At 44.8% G+C, this 16,560-nt stretch overlaps 1 protein-coding gene across 2 annotated transcripts in view; it reads right to left on the bottom strand.

Annotated features, from left to right (window-relative positions):
- Positions 1-16,560, bottom strand: part of EBF1 (EBF transcription factor 1) — a 281,310-nt gene that overhangs the window by 260,799 nt on the left and 3,951 nt on the right. For both annotated transcript variants that reach the window (XM_082489994.1, XM_082489995.1), the window contains exons 5-6: positions 8,487-8,560; positions 1,300-1,368 (exon numbers count right to left, since the gene is read on the bottom strand). In XM_082489994.1, the coding sequence (XP_082346120.1) occupies positions 1,300-1,368; positions 8,487-8,560 (143 nt within the window). The remainder of the gene's footprint in view (positions 1-1,299; positions 1,369-8,486; positions 8,561-16,560) is intronic.

Raw genomic sequence — 16,560 nt, 5'->3', positions numbered from 1 at the left:
CTTTCCCCGGTACTGCCTAACGCTCACAGAAGATGACAATATGCCTAGTTAAAACAGAGAGAGAGATCTTCTGAGATTTAAACATTCGCAGGATTGCTTATTATAGCTAATCAAAACATCTGCCATAAGCTTCCGATAGATGCACTTTCTTACCAAATTCAAACAAGAACCGTAAACCTGAGAGTCGGGAGGAGCACGGCGCCAGGCAAAGGCTCTGCCACATCCCTGGACCGCTCTCTGCGTGTGGCACCCCACACATCAAACCCTCTTCACCTTCTTTCATAAAAATGGACGCACTGGCACGGAAGGTACTTTAAACGTCATATAGCGAACGTTAACTCAGACAATAATGCAAGGAGAAGCACGCTACTCTGTGCTCTCCCCCCTATACGTATAGGTAATTTCCCTTCAGGGTCCCTCTATTCACGGGGTAGAGGAGGGGTATCGCTTTCCCCAGCTGACGACAGACACTTTCAGTACTTCATGGCCATTTAACTCTTCTAGAGTAGTGCTGCATAATAACCTGGTTATCACACATGGCTTCGTACAATGACTTTGGACAATTAAAATGTAAAAATGACTATTAGGCTACTATTTTGCATAATTTGCAAGCACAGAAACTACACGTGGCACGGAACAGCTAAAATAGATGTATTATACTACAGTGATTTACTCAGTGATGTCAGATTAGCAATATGGATCTGTTTAAAAACACAATAATTAAGACAGGCAAAAATGAATTAATCAACTGACAATACAGTCAAAATAGCATGCCAACCAAAGGAAATAAGAGGAGGGAAAAAAACCTTACTTTGCAGATCTATTTTTTTAACTGTTTTTATGCATAAATAAAAACCTTAAAATGTAGATGGATTGCATCCAACAGAACTACTGTAGCTAAAAGTGATAATGATTCAAACATTTTTCAAATAAAAGTTAAATATTTATAAGCACCCAACCACATTTCATAAATCACAAACTATTATTATTTTATTCCTGAAGCTTCCCTGGCGCAGCATGAGAATTGAGCCACAGAAAGTCAGAAAGAAAAATCTCCTCTTTATGCACATGAATCAGTTACAAGAAGCGGAGCCCTCCAAAGAGCGGGTCGCTCCGTTATCCTCCATATGGCCCTTCCACGGCAATCGCAATTGCAAAGCACAACTAATTCGGTATCAAAAACAAAATTTCATCCGTATAGACTCCTAATTCTTCCCCATTAGCAACACAGGGCAGGTGTTTCATTATAATGAGGGGGGGGGGGGGGAGAACATGGAAGGAAACAATAGCAGTCCTTACCTGTCAATTATCACTGGATCTGATGGAGTCTCGTTTCTGTTGCCACAGCTTTTCTTGTCACAACAGCGGCTACAGAGCAAAAGTGAAAGGATTTAGTGCGACCATTACACTGTAAAATCATCATTACGAACACGGTAGGTTCAAATTGCCGGCTAGAGTTACCGCTCGGTCCCTGCCTGGAAATCAGTCAAATGTAGTGGGTCACATATGGGTTAATTACTATGTTTAACTTCTTGCACAGCTGGTTAGCAACGGAAAACATAAAAAGAGAGGGGGTTTGCCCCTTTCACAAATAATAACTCAAGGATCACCCGAAACAGGGAGACCTGCCTATTTGTAGCCTCTTTTCCATAGGGTTTACCAGCTGTCCCATATATGCGCACACACAGTAAGACAAGCGTTTTCTCCACTGAGCACTTCTTTTACATTTGCTTAACGTTTCCGTTACACCTCCACACGCTATTCCCACTTCTACACCGAGCCGGATTCTCAGCTACAGGGAAACCTCCCTCCGAAATCCGAAAGCGCAATTATTCTCCCCCTAAGAAACACTGGTGTTAATGGGGGAGCCGAAATGTAAGCACCATCGGCAGTGGCTTTTTCTGCTCGGGCGTGCCTTTTTCCCCAAGTTTTCTGAGCGCATTAATGATCGCTACCGCCACGGAGAGCACCGCTCCGGCGGCCGGTGCCCCGCGTCAGGTCAGACACAGAGCAGGCGTGTGAAATATAAGCTCCGTCTCCCAAAGCACTGCTCCACCGCTGACCTCGAGGCTGGGATTCTTTTGAACTAAGGTGGCTCCTTGTTTCCTAAGAGAAGTTAAATTGTTGTTTGTGATGATTCCCTGTCAGGGGTTGTTGTCCATTAGGAGCCATGACCGTACTGCAGGTAAGCTCACAGGCGACACAGGCGTTTCGGCTCGGGGTGGGAAGCCCCGCTGCTGCACCCACCGCTGCAGCCGAGCGACACGGGGGCTGCCCGCAGGAGCCCCGCTCTCCCCTGCAGCCCATCTTAAACCCACAAGACCAAGTCACAGCTACGTGGGTGAGCAAAGCCCCAGGCTTTCACCCACCTGCTCACCCCAGGGAGGAAACACCCACCTAGCAAGGCCAGCTCCTGTGTGGTGACATCCCTTAACAGAAAATCCCCCACTGAAGTCAAGGTTCCAAGCGATAAAAATAAAAAATATCAAGAAGCTCCTGCTCTTCCCAAGCCCTCCTGGGTCCCCAGGGACCTGCTGGACGAAGCCCAGGCAGCTCCTGTGGGGTGAGGGCTGCAGGGAGCTTGGTGACGGGGAGCAGGGACCCCATCCTGTGGTGGCACCAAGCGACAGGCAGTGAGGACCACCTCGTTTGCTCCCCCTGGCCAGACTTGAGCGCGTCTCTCCATTCAATAAACTTTCTGGTAAACCTCAACCACACGCAACCCAATCTTTGGAGACCACCAAACTTGTTCCAAATGGCATCCGAGGACCTGCGCATCGCCATTATTCCAGCAGCCAGCTTTGGGCAGCTGGCAGGAGCGGCCACTGCTCGCACTCCCGCTCAGATGAACTATTTTCTTTTCCCCAGAAGGTGGAAGAACATCAGGGCAGGAAGAAGCCCTCAGAAGTGCCACGCTATATAAATAGCCCTGTTGGGAGTATGACAAAGGTTCTCTTGTGTTGCTGAACAATAGAGCGAATAATATACAGTTACCCACCAAGATTAGCAATAAAGCAACTAACCACACTAAAGATAACAAAAAAAAGGGGGCCTTTTACAAAACCAGCCTGTTTAAACATGGCTTAAAAAAAAATAATAATTTTGTTTTCAAAGAGAGGAAAATACATAATTCTTTTCACCGCAGAAAGCTTCAAGGCAACTATTCAGGGCTGAAACTTTTCACAGTTAACACATGTGCGGTATCTTCATTTCGGTGGAAGTTACATTGTTTGGGATTGCCAAAAAAAACTGCTTAATTTTACAGCACAATACCACAATTGATCCACCAGAACATGCAAGAGCCTTGGCACCCAGAAAGTATTAAAATTTAGGAAGGAATAAAATATGCTGTAGGTAAATAGTCACGTGGACGTTCGGGGGGCTTTTTTGCCTATAAAAGGACTTGTCATTGGAGTGCAGCTAGAATGTGTGGGGTGAGAAAATTTACCCACAAACAAGGCAATAAAAACTGCTAATCATTTTTAAATGATTAAAATGTAATTAGAAACAGAGTTGGCACAAGTTAAGACAATGCAGTTCTTGTGACTGAAGCAAATCAGGGCTAGTCCTGACATTCTCACAGCAGACTGGAGGGACAGAAATTGCCACACTTACTCAGGCGAGCAAAGGTTCCCAGGCTCCCAGCCCGAGATGGGCAGATGCCACCATCCACACGCCACCAGGCTCGGAGGCCGGCACCTTCCCGGGGCGAAAACCCAGCGGGAGAGGCGGCCGCGGGGGCCCGGAGATGGGGACGCCTCGGCCTTGCCTCCCCGCCGTGGGCAGGATGGAGCCAGGCGCTGGCCGATGGGGACAACCCAGCTTCGAGAGCCGGGGAAACACCACGTTGCTCATCGGGTGGCCCCCTCATTTGGATAGGGCTTCCCAAGAGTGCACCCCAATAATCCCAAGTAATCGTAGGAGTCCTCACTCCTTGCACCGCAGTTTGAGGGGGATGTGGAAGAGGTGCATGGCTGGCACGTCCCACCAGCTGCTGGCTCTGCGGCATGAAAGTAGGCCCCAAATGTTCTTTCGTGTTCTAGGTAATTATTTTTTCAAACCTTAATTCGCCTTTTGCATTCCCCCCCCCCCCCCCCCCCAACAGCAGGGAAAACCCTGGTTTTTCTACGCAGAGAATTAAAAACTTCACGCAAACCTCTGAGTTTGAGATGTGGTTGCGTGTCACGAGAAGAGTTTTTTATTCAACTTGCCTCGAAAGCTTTGGCTTTTAGTGCCTACTTAGCACTTGGAAAAAAGTTCCTAAATATTCAGCACCCTTTCTCCTTTCCCTGAAGGAATTTAAAAATTCCTAGGAGCTTCTCCAAGTCACCCAGAAACCCTCCAGCTCCCAGCGCAGCTCTGTGAAAGAGCAGGGAGAGATGCTGAGCGCCGGCTCCTGGCAGCCAGGAGAGCAAGGGCTTGTCCTCACCGTCCCTCCAGGATGCCCGTTCCCAAATGGGGCAGGGAGCCACAGCTCAGGCACAACATCACGCTGACCCGCAGAAAAAGGCTGCAAAAAAACACTTCATCTGGGGGGTGGTTTGTTTTTAAAACAAGTAGTTCTTGATAGTAATCAAGTCTCTTACCGTTACAACCCCCTCCAGCTCCCGCACCCCATCTCTGCCTGCCCCAACTCTGCTGCCATCCTCACCACCCCCAGGGCTCGTGCCCGAGCCCCATACCATCCCCATTCTGCCCCTTCACAGGCCTCCCCATCCCCTGGCCACCACCACTCCCAGCTTTTGTTGTTGCCTTTGTCCTCACCCCAACCCTCTGAGGACCTGCTGCCCTCCTGCCATCTTGCTGCGTATCTTCCTCCTCCTCTTCCCTTCCCCGCGCTGGAGTATCTCTATCCCGCACTGCCCGGCCCCGCCACGGGCACGCAGGAGATGGCCTCCTCACCCTGATGTCCGATACCCCCAAATCCCCCGGTCCCCACCCCGGCGTGGCGGCCAGGAGCATCGCTCGCGAGAGGAGCCCTGCTTTGTGTATATCTGTGCGCTCGGGCTTTCTGCGGGGACAATGAACAATGAGAAATTACGGGGCGATGGCACGTGGCCAGCGCAAATGCGACTTTCCGATCATTTAGCTGCCAGGCTCTAACAAGTCGTTAGCAAGTCCGTGTGGGAGATTTTGCAGAAGCTCCCAGCGAGGTGGGTTTCATCCCACAGACGATGCGGTCGGGACAACCCCTGCCTCAAAGAGGCTCCTCGCCCCGAAGCGTGGAGGTAGAGGAGCTTCTCACCAAAACAGCTGTAAGATTTTATTTTACACAGACAAAAACCATATTTTACTCCAACCTCATTCTCAGAAATCACTGAACCATTTTAGCTGAAACTTTCCAAAGAAAGTCAGCCTGAGGCTGACACCCTGCAAAGGACATTTCAGCCAGAACAGTTTAAGTTTGGCAAAGCTGTAAGCCACTGAAGGTTTCATAATGGAAATTGTTGAGGCAATATTAACTATAGATGTCCCTCCCCGTGCTGCCTACAATACTAATAAATTCCACTGAGGCTGTGAATTCTCCCCAGCTATTAACATTTTCGCCAACAGTGTAGATTTTTATATTTGACAAAACACAATGAAATCCTTTGAAATAAACAGCCACCTGAAGCAAACCTCAGCCCCACTTTCCTACCGCAACCGGGAACTCTCCTATACATTTGAATTCTTTGTCTTACCCGTGCCATAGTTGTAGTATACTATAAATATCCAGCTTTGTCACATAAATGCAAAGTTTTATTGTGCAGTTAGCCTTGATAGAAAGCACTGCTGAAAGTTGTTTAGAAATTAAATATCTAAAACAAGCTATTTTAAAATACAGAGCCCTCACTATTTCATGTCTGAAATGAAGAAATTTCATCTTAGGGAGAGCAAGCTGTCTTTCACACCATATGGCTAATGGTAGTGCATAGCAATTAGCTGGGCTGATTAATGGGGAACAGACTCTAATTTTATGCTTATAATTGAGGCTGCATTTGCACCCCTGGTGCAAATTCAGCACATCCCAACTTCCACTTACAACAGGCAAGAAATCAAGAGAAACAGAATGGTGTGGAGAGAGATTTTTTTTTTCCCCCTTCTAGACCCCTAAAGAGCATCAGATTTGCAATTTAAAAGAGTGTTAGCAGCACAATAGATGACAGATTTGTGCAATAGGGTCAAGCGGCCCGGTAAACAAACAGCACCCTCTTACACATGTATAGGCAGAAAAGGAAATGGGCAATATCTAATATGAGCTGTAAGAAATTTGAATACGTCTCCCCCACCCCATCAGGCACACAACATTTGCCTACTACAGTCAGATATTATTATTTTTTTTTGCTGCCCCTCCACCTTATGGTTATGAAACACAAAGCAAGGACTGGCAGTAAACAAATAGGAGAGGAATAAAGCTCCCGATCCAGTGAATTTTAAGAACAAAGAAGAGTGTAAAGTGCTTTAATAAAGGGAAAGACTGCACATCTTTCCACATTCCCAGAGCAGAAGTAATTTTGTCTCAGTCAAAGTATATTGAACGACTGTAAATCTTTGATGCGGGTATTTGGTCTCCTGGTTAAAACTCAGCCCTCTACATAAACTTTCCGTTTACTTCTTACTCTTTAAGTTTCTAAAGTATTTGTACGAAAACGAGCATGTTAAAGTAGGTGATTCTTACTCTTGCACGGATGGCTCCGTGAGCGGCGGGCAGATGCCATTCCTGCCTCCAAACCTTGCCATTTAGGACTCGGGAGGGCACATCACAGCAGATTCAGACCCTGACGCTGCAGGCGCTTGAGCACGTGCTTAATTTTACTCACGTGAACAGTCCCTCTACTTTACTGGTCTATTACAGGAGAAAAGCAAAGCACGCACTTCAGCCTTATCAGGTCAGGGGCCTCCTTTAATATTTCCATGAATTGTTCCTAGCTAGGTATCTAGTGTGAAAGTGGTGCTAATTGGGCCAATGAATTTTAGGGCAATTACAAGTTGTCAGCACGACTGGGTTTCCATTTGGGAAGGGAGAACTGGCCGGGAGTCCTCAGCAAAGCAACGCGGCAGCTCCCGATGGCAGCAGAAGCTCCGGCACCTCTTGGAGCTACTCCTCTGCTCTCATCGCTCTCGGGCTCTAACGGGTTATCTTTGGTTTCCTGGAAGAAGGCAAACCTACCCAATGAAGCAGCCTAGAAAAATACACTAACTAAATAAACTAAAACCCCCCAAATCCAGCAAGGAAGAGTTTGGGGGAGGTGGGGGGAGGGTGAGGGGGCTGCGCGGGGTTTCGCCCAGGCTGGCAAAGCAAGGGGAGCATGGCAGCGCGCTGCCTCCAGCGGGGCTTTATCAGGGAGGAGCTGCCGTGGAGGACAAAACACGATCGCCAAGAATGGGGAAAAAAAATAATAATAATAAAAAAAAAAAATATCAACCAACAGAGAAGTTTCCATCTGATTATTTTGTCTAAGACTCTCCCCCACCAGGAAACCCTCATCCAAGTTTATTCTCTTAGAAGTGGGTACTAGTTTTTACCCTCAAGTTACTCCTCTTTAGTAATGTGTTTTGTAAAAGTTACAACGCATGCAATGGCATTTTTACAGTCTTAAAACAACTGATTGTAACAATGAGCTTATGCAAGAACGCCTCGTCTTCCACCAGGGAATTATTTTCTGCCATCGAATAACATGTAACAAATGATTTTTTTCAGACATGCAAAAAACACCCACTAACTTTAATGAGACTGCAAGGTCAAGCTCTCCTAGGTGTTGGAGGGGTCTGTGGGAAGCTGCTGCCTTCTCTGCAGTAAAAAGGAAGCAGAAGAGGCTTCACCTATTGCCAACAGCCACGAGAGAGAAGGAAGCAGCTGCCCGTTGCAGAAGTACCGCCTTCAAGAGAGAAGATGTTTGACTGTCCCGAATGTAAGTGACCGACCCCAAGAAGGCACATTCAGGGGAAGCGAGCACAGGGCAGAGCCAAATCTCCACGGGGAAGGTTGAAGAAAATCAACAAGAAGACATCTTTCACGTGGAGGAGTATCACCTGCTCCGCTCCGGCACAGCGGGGACATGGTATGAGCAGCAACTGGGGTAAAAAAGGCCCCCTGTCTTCGAGTCTTAATGCACATCCAGGGGAAAAAAAAAAAAAAAACCAACCCAAAATTACTATTTTGTCATCTTACTGAGGAGGTTTTGTTGGGAATTAGGGACAGAGACGTTTATTGCTAGAAGACTATAATTGACTGTTAATTTTGGTGAGGAGACCTTTTGCGGGCTACGGTGTCTAAATGAAAACCAGTAGCGTACTGTTCAGAATAACTCTGTATAAATAATTGAAAACTAGTGTGACGACTGAGACCTTGCTGCTAATTACACACCCCAAACTGTGTTATTTTGGGATTGTTTAATGCAAGAAAGATAAATTTAAGTCCGAAAATAGCTGCAGGTTCAACCTAGATTTTGAGAGACACGTTCATCTTCTCATCACTAATTAACTGGAAGCGGGGTATTTCTTACCTGCACATTATTTCATGCGTGAGCAGAACTCGGCACATTTCTGGGTTCTTGTCTTGGCCTTCGTATACTATCGCCTAGAAACAAAACACATTTTTAGCTCTGCATCGAGTGGAGTTTGGAGAAAATAAAAAGGCGTCGCAGCAACCGAAGGCGCAGCCGGAGTGTCAAGCCAAGTCGCAGGCTAAAGGGACCACGTCTCCCCCGAACCTGCTCCAAGACTTGCAGTTGGAAAACAACACAAGCCGAGTACAGCTAAATTCCCTCCTCTCCGTTGCACATCTCTCAAGCGGTGTGTAGGATGGGTTTTTTTTAGTAGTCAAGACAACCACAATTTTCTTTTCAATTCAGAATAAAATATAACCTAATAGCATTAAAAGAAAAAAAAAAAGAAAAAAAAAAAAAAACAGCAAGGCTTGGCATACTTTGGGTTCTATTCATTAAAAAAATAAGACAGAAAAGAGAGAGCTCATGTATTTTTAATTACAAAAGCTGCACAGCCCAGGCATTTTCCCGGTAGCTCCTGAGAAAGCGCCTGGGCCTGATTCTCCCCTTGAACCTCGCGATCCACCACTTTCCGGAGAGCAACTCTGGAGTTACGGGGATATAAATAAGCGAGAGGCAGCCCCTACCAGCGCGGAGGATACCACAACGAACAGAGGGTCAACCGGCTTGAGAAATTTGACTCTGAGATAGCACGGGGAGAATCCTTGAAGTGAAAACCATGGAAAAACAGTGTATTCGCATTTCGAGAAGAGTCTATGTTTGCAACCCTCCCACCAGCGGAACCGGCAGCGACGGCGAGGGATCGGCGTTACGGGCAAACTAGGTTAGCGCTCACAGCCCGCTCAGTACAGGGTTTCCATCCCATCGGGACAGAGTTGTGTTTTCAAATCACCCCCGGTCGCGGGCACCAGCCCCCCGGCAGCAAAACAAGAGTGAACAGAAGTTGCCTTTGCAACAGAATCTTTTGATAGCACTGAGGTTCCTGAATGTTTTAGGGTACCACTCCAGAGCTGGGATCAATGGTTAGAGCCCCAGCCCCGGCGAGACGACGACTCCTGCTTCTGAGCATCAGCTCTGCCCTTGACCTGTGGTGTGACCTTTACAGCCTCTAAAATACAGACTTAAAAAGAAGAAATTGGGGAACAAACTCTGCAGATAAAATGACACCTGATATGGGTATCCCTAAAGCTAACGATGAAATAGATATTGAAAACAGAAAATAAAACTACACTATATGGATAAAATACGTTCTATGGAATGAGACCACTTTGAAATGGAATTGTGGAAAATGCTGAGAAAAAGTAAGTTATCTTAATATATGATGAAGTAAGATCATACGAACTGCTGTCCCAGCCCTTACAAATATCACCCAGCAAGGGCAAGAGGCGTTGTACCTGCAAAGGGGGCACGGATCTCAGGACACACAAATCTGAAGAAACATGAGTTGATTTTTAACAGCTTTAATAGTAATATGCAATATTAATATTCCCCATTATAAAATGATTTAATGATGCCATAAATAATATCAGGAATGGGGCTGTGTTATCTTTGCTAGTTTTAAGTTTTTCATTTTGGCTTTGCTATGTGCATTCCCCTAAAACCTGGGAGCCAGTGCGGGTTTGGGTTTTTTTTGCCGAGAAAGATAAAACAGGGGCCACTGGTGTCATTGCAACTAATGGGTACAGAGTTTCACCTGACTTCTGCCCCCTCATTCCCAACAGCGAGGCACAAAACCTGCGAACCCAGCGCTCACAGAAAGGGGACAGGAAAGGGGTTGCAGGACACGTGCAAAGCCCACGCAGCACAGACACCAGCAAACCCTCCCTGACCCCAGCTGGGACCCCACGTCCCCACTCGGTGGCTGGCCCACACCTCCTTGAGGTACTTCCACTTCGGCGCCCAGGAGAGCTACAGGTGGTTTGCAAGAGGCCGTGGCAGATGGCAGTACAGCCACCCATGTGTTCCATCCGGAACTGGGACAAATTCGGAAGATCCTCATTTCCATGCATGAAAGGGGAAGATGGGGAGAAGCTTCTTCCAGCTGAAAGCAGGGAATCAAAGTAACCGGCTGACAACTGACCGGGTCGGTCAGCGGGGACATTGCAAGGACTCCAGAAGACCCCAAATCAGGTTCCACCTGGCAACAGGACGGGCCAGGCAAGGGGGAAGCTCACAGCACTTTTTGGACTTAAAAAATCAATAATTAAAGAATAATCTGCCTGTGAGAGTGCAGAGCATGGTGGGGTAAAGAGCAGATCTACTCCTGAGGCCTTCAGTGGAGACAAACACCTCCAGTCCCCATTCACCTCTATACGTCACAGCATGACATGGGGCGAATAGTGCCCAAGAGTGGACTGCTGGCCTTGGCTCATTCTTCTTAGACTTTCAAATCCTAAAATAAACGTACCCCGTACGGGTTATCTTGTTGCCCGTGAAGCAAAGGAAGCACTAGAAATGACAAACCACAACACAAAACTTACTTTCTTTTTTTCCCCTCCCTCCGCTCTCTCTTCCCCTTCCCTTCCGGCTGCTACGCCTACTTAACCTCCAGGTACCCGCTTAAATAACTCAACTAAATAGCAATAATGAACGGGCAGAGCCAACACTGTGGTACATAATCACCTTGTCCGTTGCGTTTAGCATCAGTGATCCCCTCTTTGTGTGCATGACATTCTTCTGCCTTCCTCTACGTTCAGGATTTGCTTTTCCCTTTCTGTGCGTTTAATTACCATTGTTGTGCCCACGTACATTTTGTTTTCTCCCCGTTAAGGGCAGATGGTCCCGCCAACACCCTAGCCCTGCAGGAATTTCTAGGAAATTCTGGGAAGCGGGAGGAATGTCTGAGTTCATTTCTGAGCAAGTCACCCCCGACTCCCACCCCGGTGTCCCAATCCACCCGCGCGAAGGGCTGCGCAAAGAGCCAACTGTTCACTTCCACCAGCGGCTGCCCCACAGCCTTACGGATACTATGCCCTCTCGCAAACCGCGCTGCTCTAAAGCACTAATTCTACAATTATTTTCAAAAAGGAAACAGGAACTGCTAAAGTTTCAGATCGTTATAGCTGCCAGAAGTATTTTTACAGGAAGGGTCTACAGTGTTACTGCCGTGAAATTTTTTAACTGTAAGATCTGAAAAGCTACTCCTTTAACGAAAACATCTTAATTTTTTTTAAGGACTATTTTTTAAAGTTCAGGCTTTAAAATGGGGTGATAGCGGCAGGGTTTCTTGTCGCACTAACACCGTCGTGATTTTGTCAAAGAGGGATCACATTAATGAGAGATAAAGTGAAAGTTCCAATGTATAAACTTAGACCACAGCAGAGCTAAAAATAAGCCTGCAAATACACATCAGGGTTGCACAACAAAACACCAGCAAAGGAAATGCAAAATTATAGACTTTGGTGTTTTTCTTTTTGTTTACTTCACGTCATTTTAACTCGGTGTATTTCATAAGCATTTTAAAAGTTTTTTTTCTCCCAAACAACTTAAATATTTCCCCACAAAATTCATCTTCCATTTTGTAAGCCATTACTCACCCAAGTAACCTTTCTACAAGAAGTCCTAGTGAGTAACGATCGCTCATGCACAAACAGATTTCAAAATCAGGCCCCGAAAAATTAGTGTCAAAATATAAGACTTCCTCACTTCAATTTAAATAAGGCTGCATAAGAAGTTAAATGAAATGCAATTCACTGCTTGCCAGCAAATAAAAAATACTAAATTGAGCACATCGCAGTCATTTCTAGACAAGTGCGTCCAGCAATTTGCCTAAACTTTTCAGTGAGAGTTCATTAAAAAAAAAATATATATAAAAAAAAAAAAAAAGAGGAGGGGGGAAATATAAAAATCAAGACTACAGTTCTCATTTAATCCACTTTTTCCCCAGTAAAGACGGCCGGATAAAGCAGTAAAATAGCTGACGAATAAGTCGGGAAAAATATAGAGCCAGATTTTGTCCTTAGCTATTCCTGAATAAACCCAGATTTACGCTGGTACAACCGAGGACAGAATCGTCTCGTGGTGTCAGTTTGCCAGTCAAGCAATCCTGTTTTCTGAACTGGACGAAAAACAATCTTGAAGGAATGAGATCACGGTCATTATATGATTCAGTTATGTCATGGCCTTGATTTTAAAAGAGTAAGAGAAGGAGAGAAATCACCAACACGCATCTAAATCCACTCCCTTTCAAATTCCTCATCTGGTCCACAAAACAAACTATCTCCTTTATTGAAAAAAAAAAAAAAGGAGAAAGAAAAACTCATTAAAACGAGGGTCTTTTCAAAAACAGAACTAAAATGATTTGTAATGACGTATACAGTCATACACACAGAGAGAAAATAAAATCCTGGCCCCACCGAATTCAATAGGAGCTTTGCAATTGACTTCAGATGGGCCAGAATTTCACCCAGAGAGGATTAGGCTTGTATCCGCTATACATCTACGCAGAAAATACTGTGAATTACACTTATTTGGCTCGGAATACTTAACCCTTAATTCCCCGGCTTTTTACCCCTTCCCCAGGCCAAATTTCCACTCATCCCAGCGAGGTTTATCCCGGCGAAGGAGCACAGCGCTGGGTCCCAGGGCGAGGACGGTTAGCTCTTGCTGTCCCTCTCAATGCACAATTCAGTAGCGTCTAATTATTTTATCCAGCCTCCCTCTGCCTTTGATACACCGCCTGCTTATCGACGTATTCACACAAATTAAATAAATTTATCTCTCCTAATATGTTCATTTTTAATGGTTTTCAAACATTCACATGGAAACAGCTCTAGCGTAAATATCCCAGAACAAATGGCTGTATATTATACAGGAGGGAGCAGTTGGGCTGCCAGACTGGGAATGCACCAGGCCATCTGGCTCAGGCAGTCTCTCCAAAATCCTCAGCTTTGTTTTCACCCTCAGACTCCAAACAACACATTTTCCACTGTGATGAGTTTACATTTTCCCAAACACAGGTCCTGATCATGCATGCAAATTCCAAACTTCTCCATTCCTCTCTGTACAAGAAAATTAAAATCACCTGCGCTTCTGACATCTCACCAAAGGCACAAGAAAGCTGCTAAAATCTGGCGCAACGTAAACTTTCCCCGTCACAGGGGTTAGGTTTTGTTTTATGTTTGTGTGAAATTTCTCTGAGTCTGCTGAGGCTCCTCTGAACTTATTGATAACATTTTTTTTCCCATGCGTGTAGCTGCCAGAGAAGGGCCACGCTATGCACAGAATAGAGAGCTGATCAAATGTCTGCAGACATCAGAGAATGATAGAGAAGTCAACAGAAAAACCATTTGCATCCAGGCTTAAAGTACTGAAAGAAAAAAAAAAAAAAAAAAAAAAGGCAAAATATAAACAGTCTAAGTCTGAAGGAAGGATTTTTTGACTCATGAGGACTCTCGGCAATAAACAATAGCTATCGTGCAAAACTTACGATTTTTAAGATGCCTGAGCCGTATTAGCATCCGTTATATCTTATGGATGAGAACGGCCGAAGGAAAAATGGGTGGGGAACAAGTATTTCAGACTTATTTCCCCCATCTTTCCTAATAGTGAAATATCTCAACTTTATGAAAATACGGCTGAAGAAATAGAAGGCATCTCTTCTCAGTAAATATATTAAAATCCTTAGACTCGCCTAAAAACTCCAGTTTTATTACAGCAGACATCTTTCACGTTTTGCAGGCAATTTCAAAATGCATCATTGTTAGAGCCAGACCTACTGCGGTAGGAGCTGCTGCTTTACGGAAAGCAACAGCTATAAAGTTTGGGATCCTACAGGGTTTTGAACGCATTAGGAATGCGATCCCGACATAAAATGAGGTGCCAAGATAACATAAAAGAAAATATAATTAAGCCAGTATTGACGCCGAATGTCGTTACCCTAACGGAAAAGAACTTCCCCGCACCATTAACGATTTGTGCGGAAAATTTACAATTTTTAAATGACAGGACCACATTTTGGAAACGCAGCGAGACCCCCTCAAAGGCACGTAATTCCCATCTTGCCCAACGCTTCTCTGGGACCACCACCAAAGGCCAAGCGCGTTATCCTGAATATAACTCAGAATGATGCACTTTGCAACCAATCCCGCCTGGGTTTCCCATTTGGAAGTCCCACAGCCCGGACTACCAAGGAGCGCACGTGCAACGGAAGCTCACGTTTTGGGGCAGCGCATGCATAGTTCATACCTACACCCCAAATCCGCCCCGGGATGGAGTCTGCAACACAATTGTTGGTTCCCTCAGTAACGCCGCTCTCCAGCCCCGCTTCCCACAGTGCATCACACAGCTGATAGGGAACATACACACGCGCACCGGGACACGCAGATCCCCCTGTTCCACCTACGGCAGGACTCTTGCCATGAGCTTCTTGGCTGGGCATAGCCACACAGACAAATCCCTGACTTATTCCGATCAAGAACTCTATAGGAGCAGGAACATCCACTATTTATTACGTACAGAGCATCCAGCCCAGCGAAGCCCTACCTGTCTACCTGCTGATCTCATGCATGCTGCTACTGGGACGTTTATGTTAAATCTATGAAATAAATCCCTATAATTAGGGATGTTAAATCCCTATATACAGAAATCTAGGTCTGATTCGCAGAACGGATTTTATTTTATCTTACCTAGCTTAATAACCTGCAGCTGTACAAAACCTTGCCATTTATAACTGTAGGACAAAGAGAATACATTTAAATCTGATTTGTCCATATTAAAAAAAAATAATTATTTCATATAAGGAAAGAACCACAGGTAGGTTCCCCGGATCATACAGGAAAGTAACTCATTCAAGCTTTGCTTCTGTGGGATTTTTAATTCGCCACCAGAAACCTCAGAGTAGCTGTAATTTCAGTCTGGGAATTCACAATTATTGAGAGTGTGAATGTGCGTGTGTGAGCATTGAGAAGATCCTTGCCAGCAGAAACGTGTACGCTTCTGCAACAGTTTCATTTAAAAGTAATCATTTCATTATCCAATTTGTTCTGAGCGTCATGCATTAAAATACTACACCTTCAAGTAGACTGACAATATATATTTAACTTTCATTAAAAATTAAAGAATTTTCAGACAGTCTTTGCAATATTTAATTACAGTTTGATGATTTGAAAGTTACTTGAGAATCTTCTATATAATTCACTGTCGTAAAATATAAATGATATATTCAACATTTGGGTGAGCTTCTGTCACGTGTTGTACTTCGCTTCCTAATAAGCATTCAGTAACCAAAGCGATCGCAACTCTGAAATAATTTCACTTTGAAAAAGAAATAAAAAAGAAGAAGAGGGAGAATTTAGCCCCTGGCCCCCGAAAAAATTCAGAGCGGCACATGCCACAGTTTTGACATGACAATGCCCTATTTTTCATAAGCAATTATAGTCATGCCTAAAGAAATTATATTCATGGAATTAATACGTAAGCAAACATGTTTGCGTCTAAAAGAGCCTTTCGCTCACCGATTTCTACTCTAAGTTCAGAGAGTTTTTGTTCTAAAACCTCGCTTCGCAATTCCACTGCACTTTCCCCAAAATCTGTAATTTGCACTAACTTTGTTTTTGTAAGACTTCCTGAAATCAGACAGATTTCTTCTGTGGTTTTTTTCTTCATTGTGAATGTGCTTTAAAGCTACACGGTGGGTTTTACAAATAAACTGTATCTCGGGGTTTTTTCTTTCCCCTTTCTCTCCAAAGACCCCTCTGATGACTTGATAATAATGAGAGACCAAGAGGTCAAACAGTGCCTTAGGATGAACTCTTCATATGCAAGATGCCTTTGTTAAGAAAATTATTTTGAATCCGCTGCTCTACATGAGTTCAGGGCTCTGTTTTCAACAGGATTATGAACAGAGACTTTTGCATTTCCGTAATGATAGGAGAGCTACTTAAAGATAATATTTATTGATAGTCTCTCTCATACGGTCTACAGTGACATACATAAGCTCCAAAAGGACTAAAAAGAGTTCATATATCAGGAAGATATATACTTTTAACACAAACTAACCAATTTGTGCCTGAAAAACAAGGAATGACAGCAAATGCCTTCCAAGATTTGTTATGAAGAAGGGTGTGTTGCT

This window comes from Vanellus vanellus (genome assembly GCF_965231255.1).
Source record: "Vanellus vanellus genome assembly, chromosome: 13".
NCBI lineage: Eukaryota > Metazoa > Chordata > Aves > Charadriiformes > Charadriidae > Vanellus > Vanellus vanellus.
This window is presented reverse-complemented; position numbering and strand designations above follow the sequence as displayed.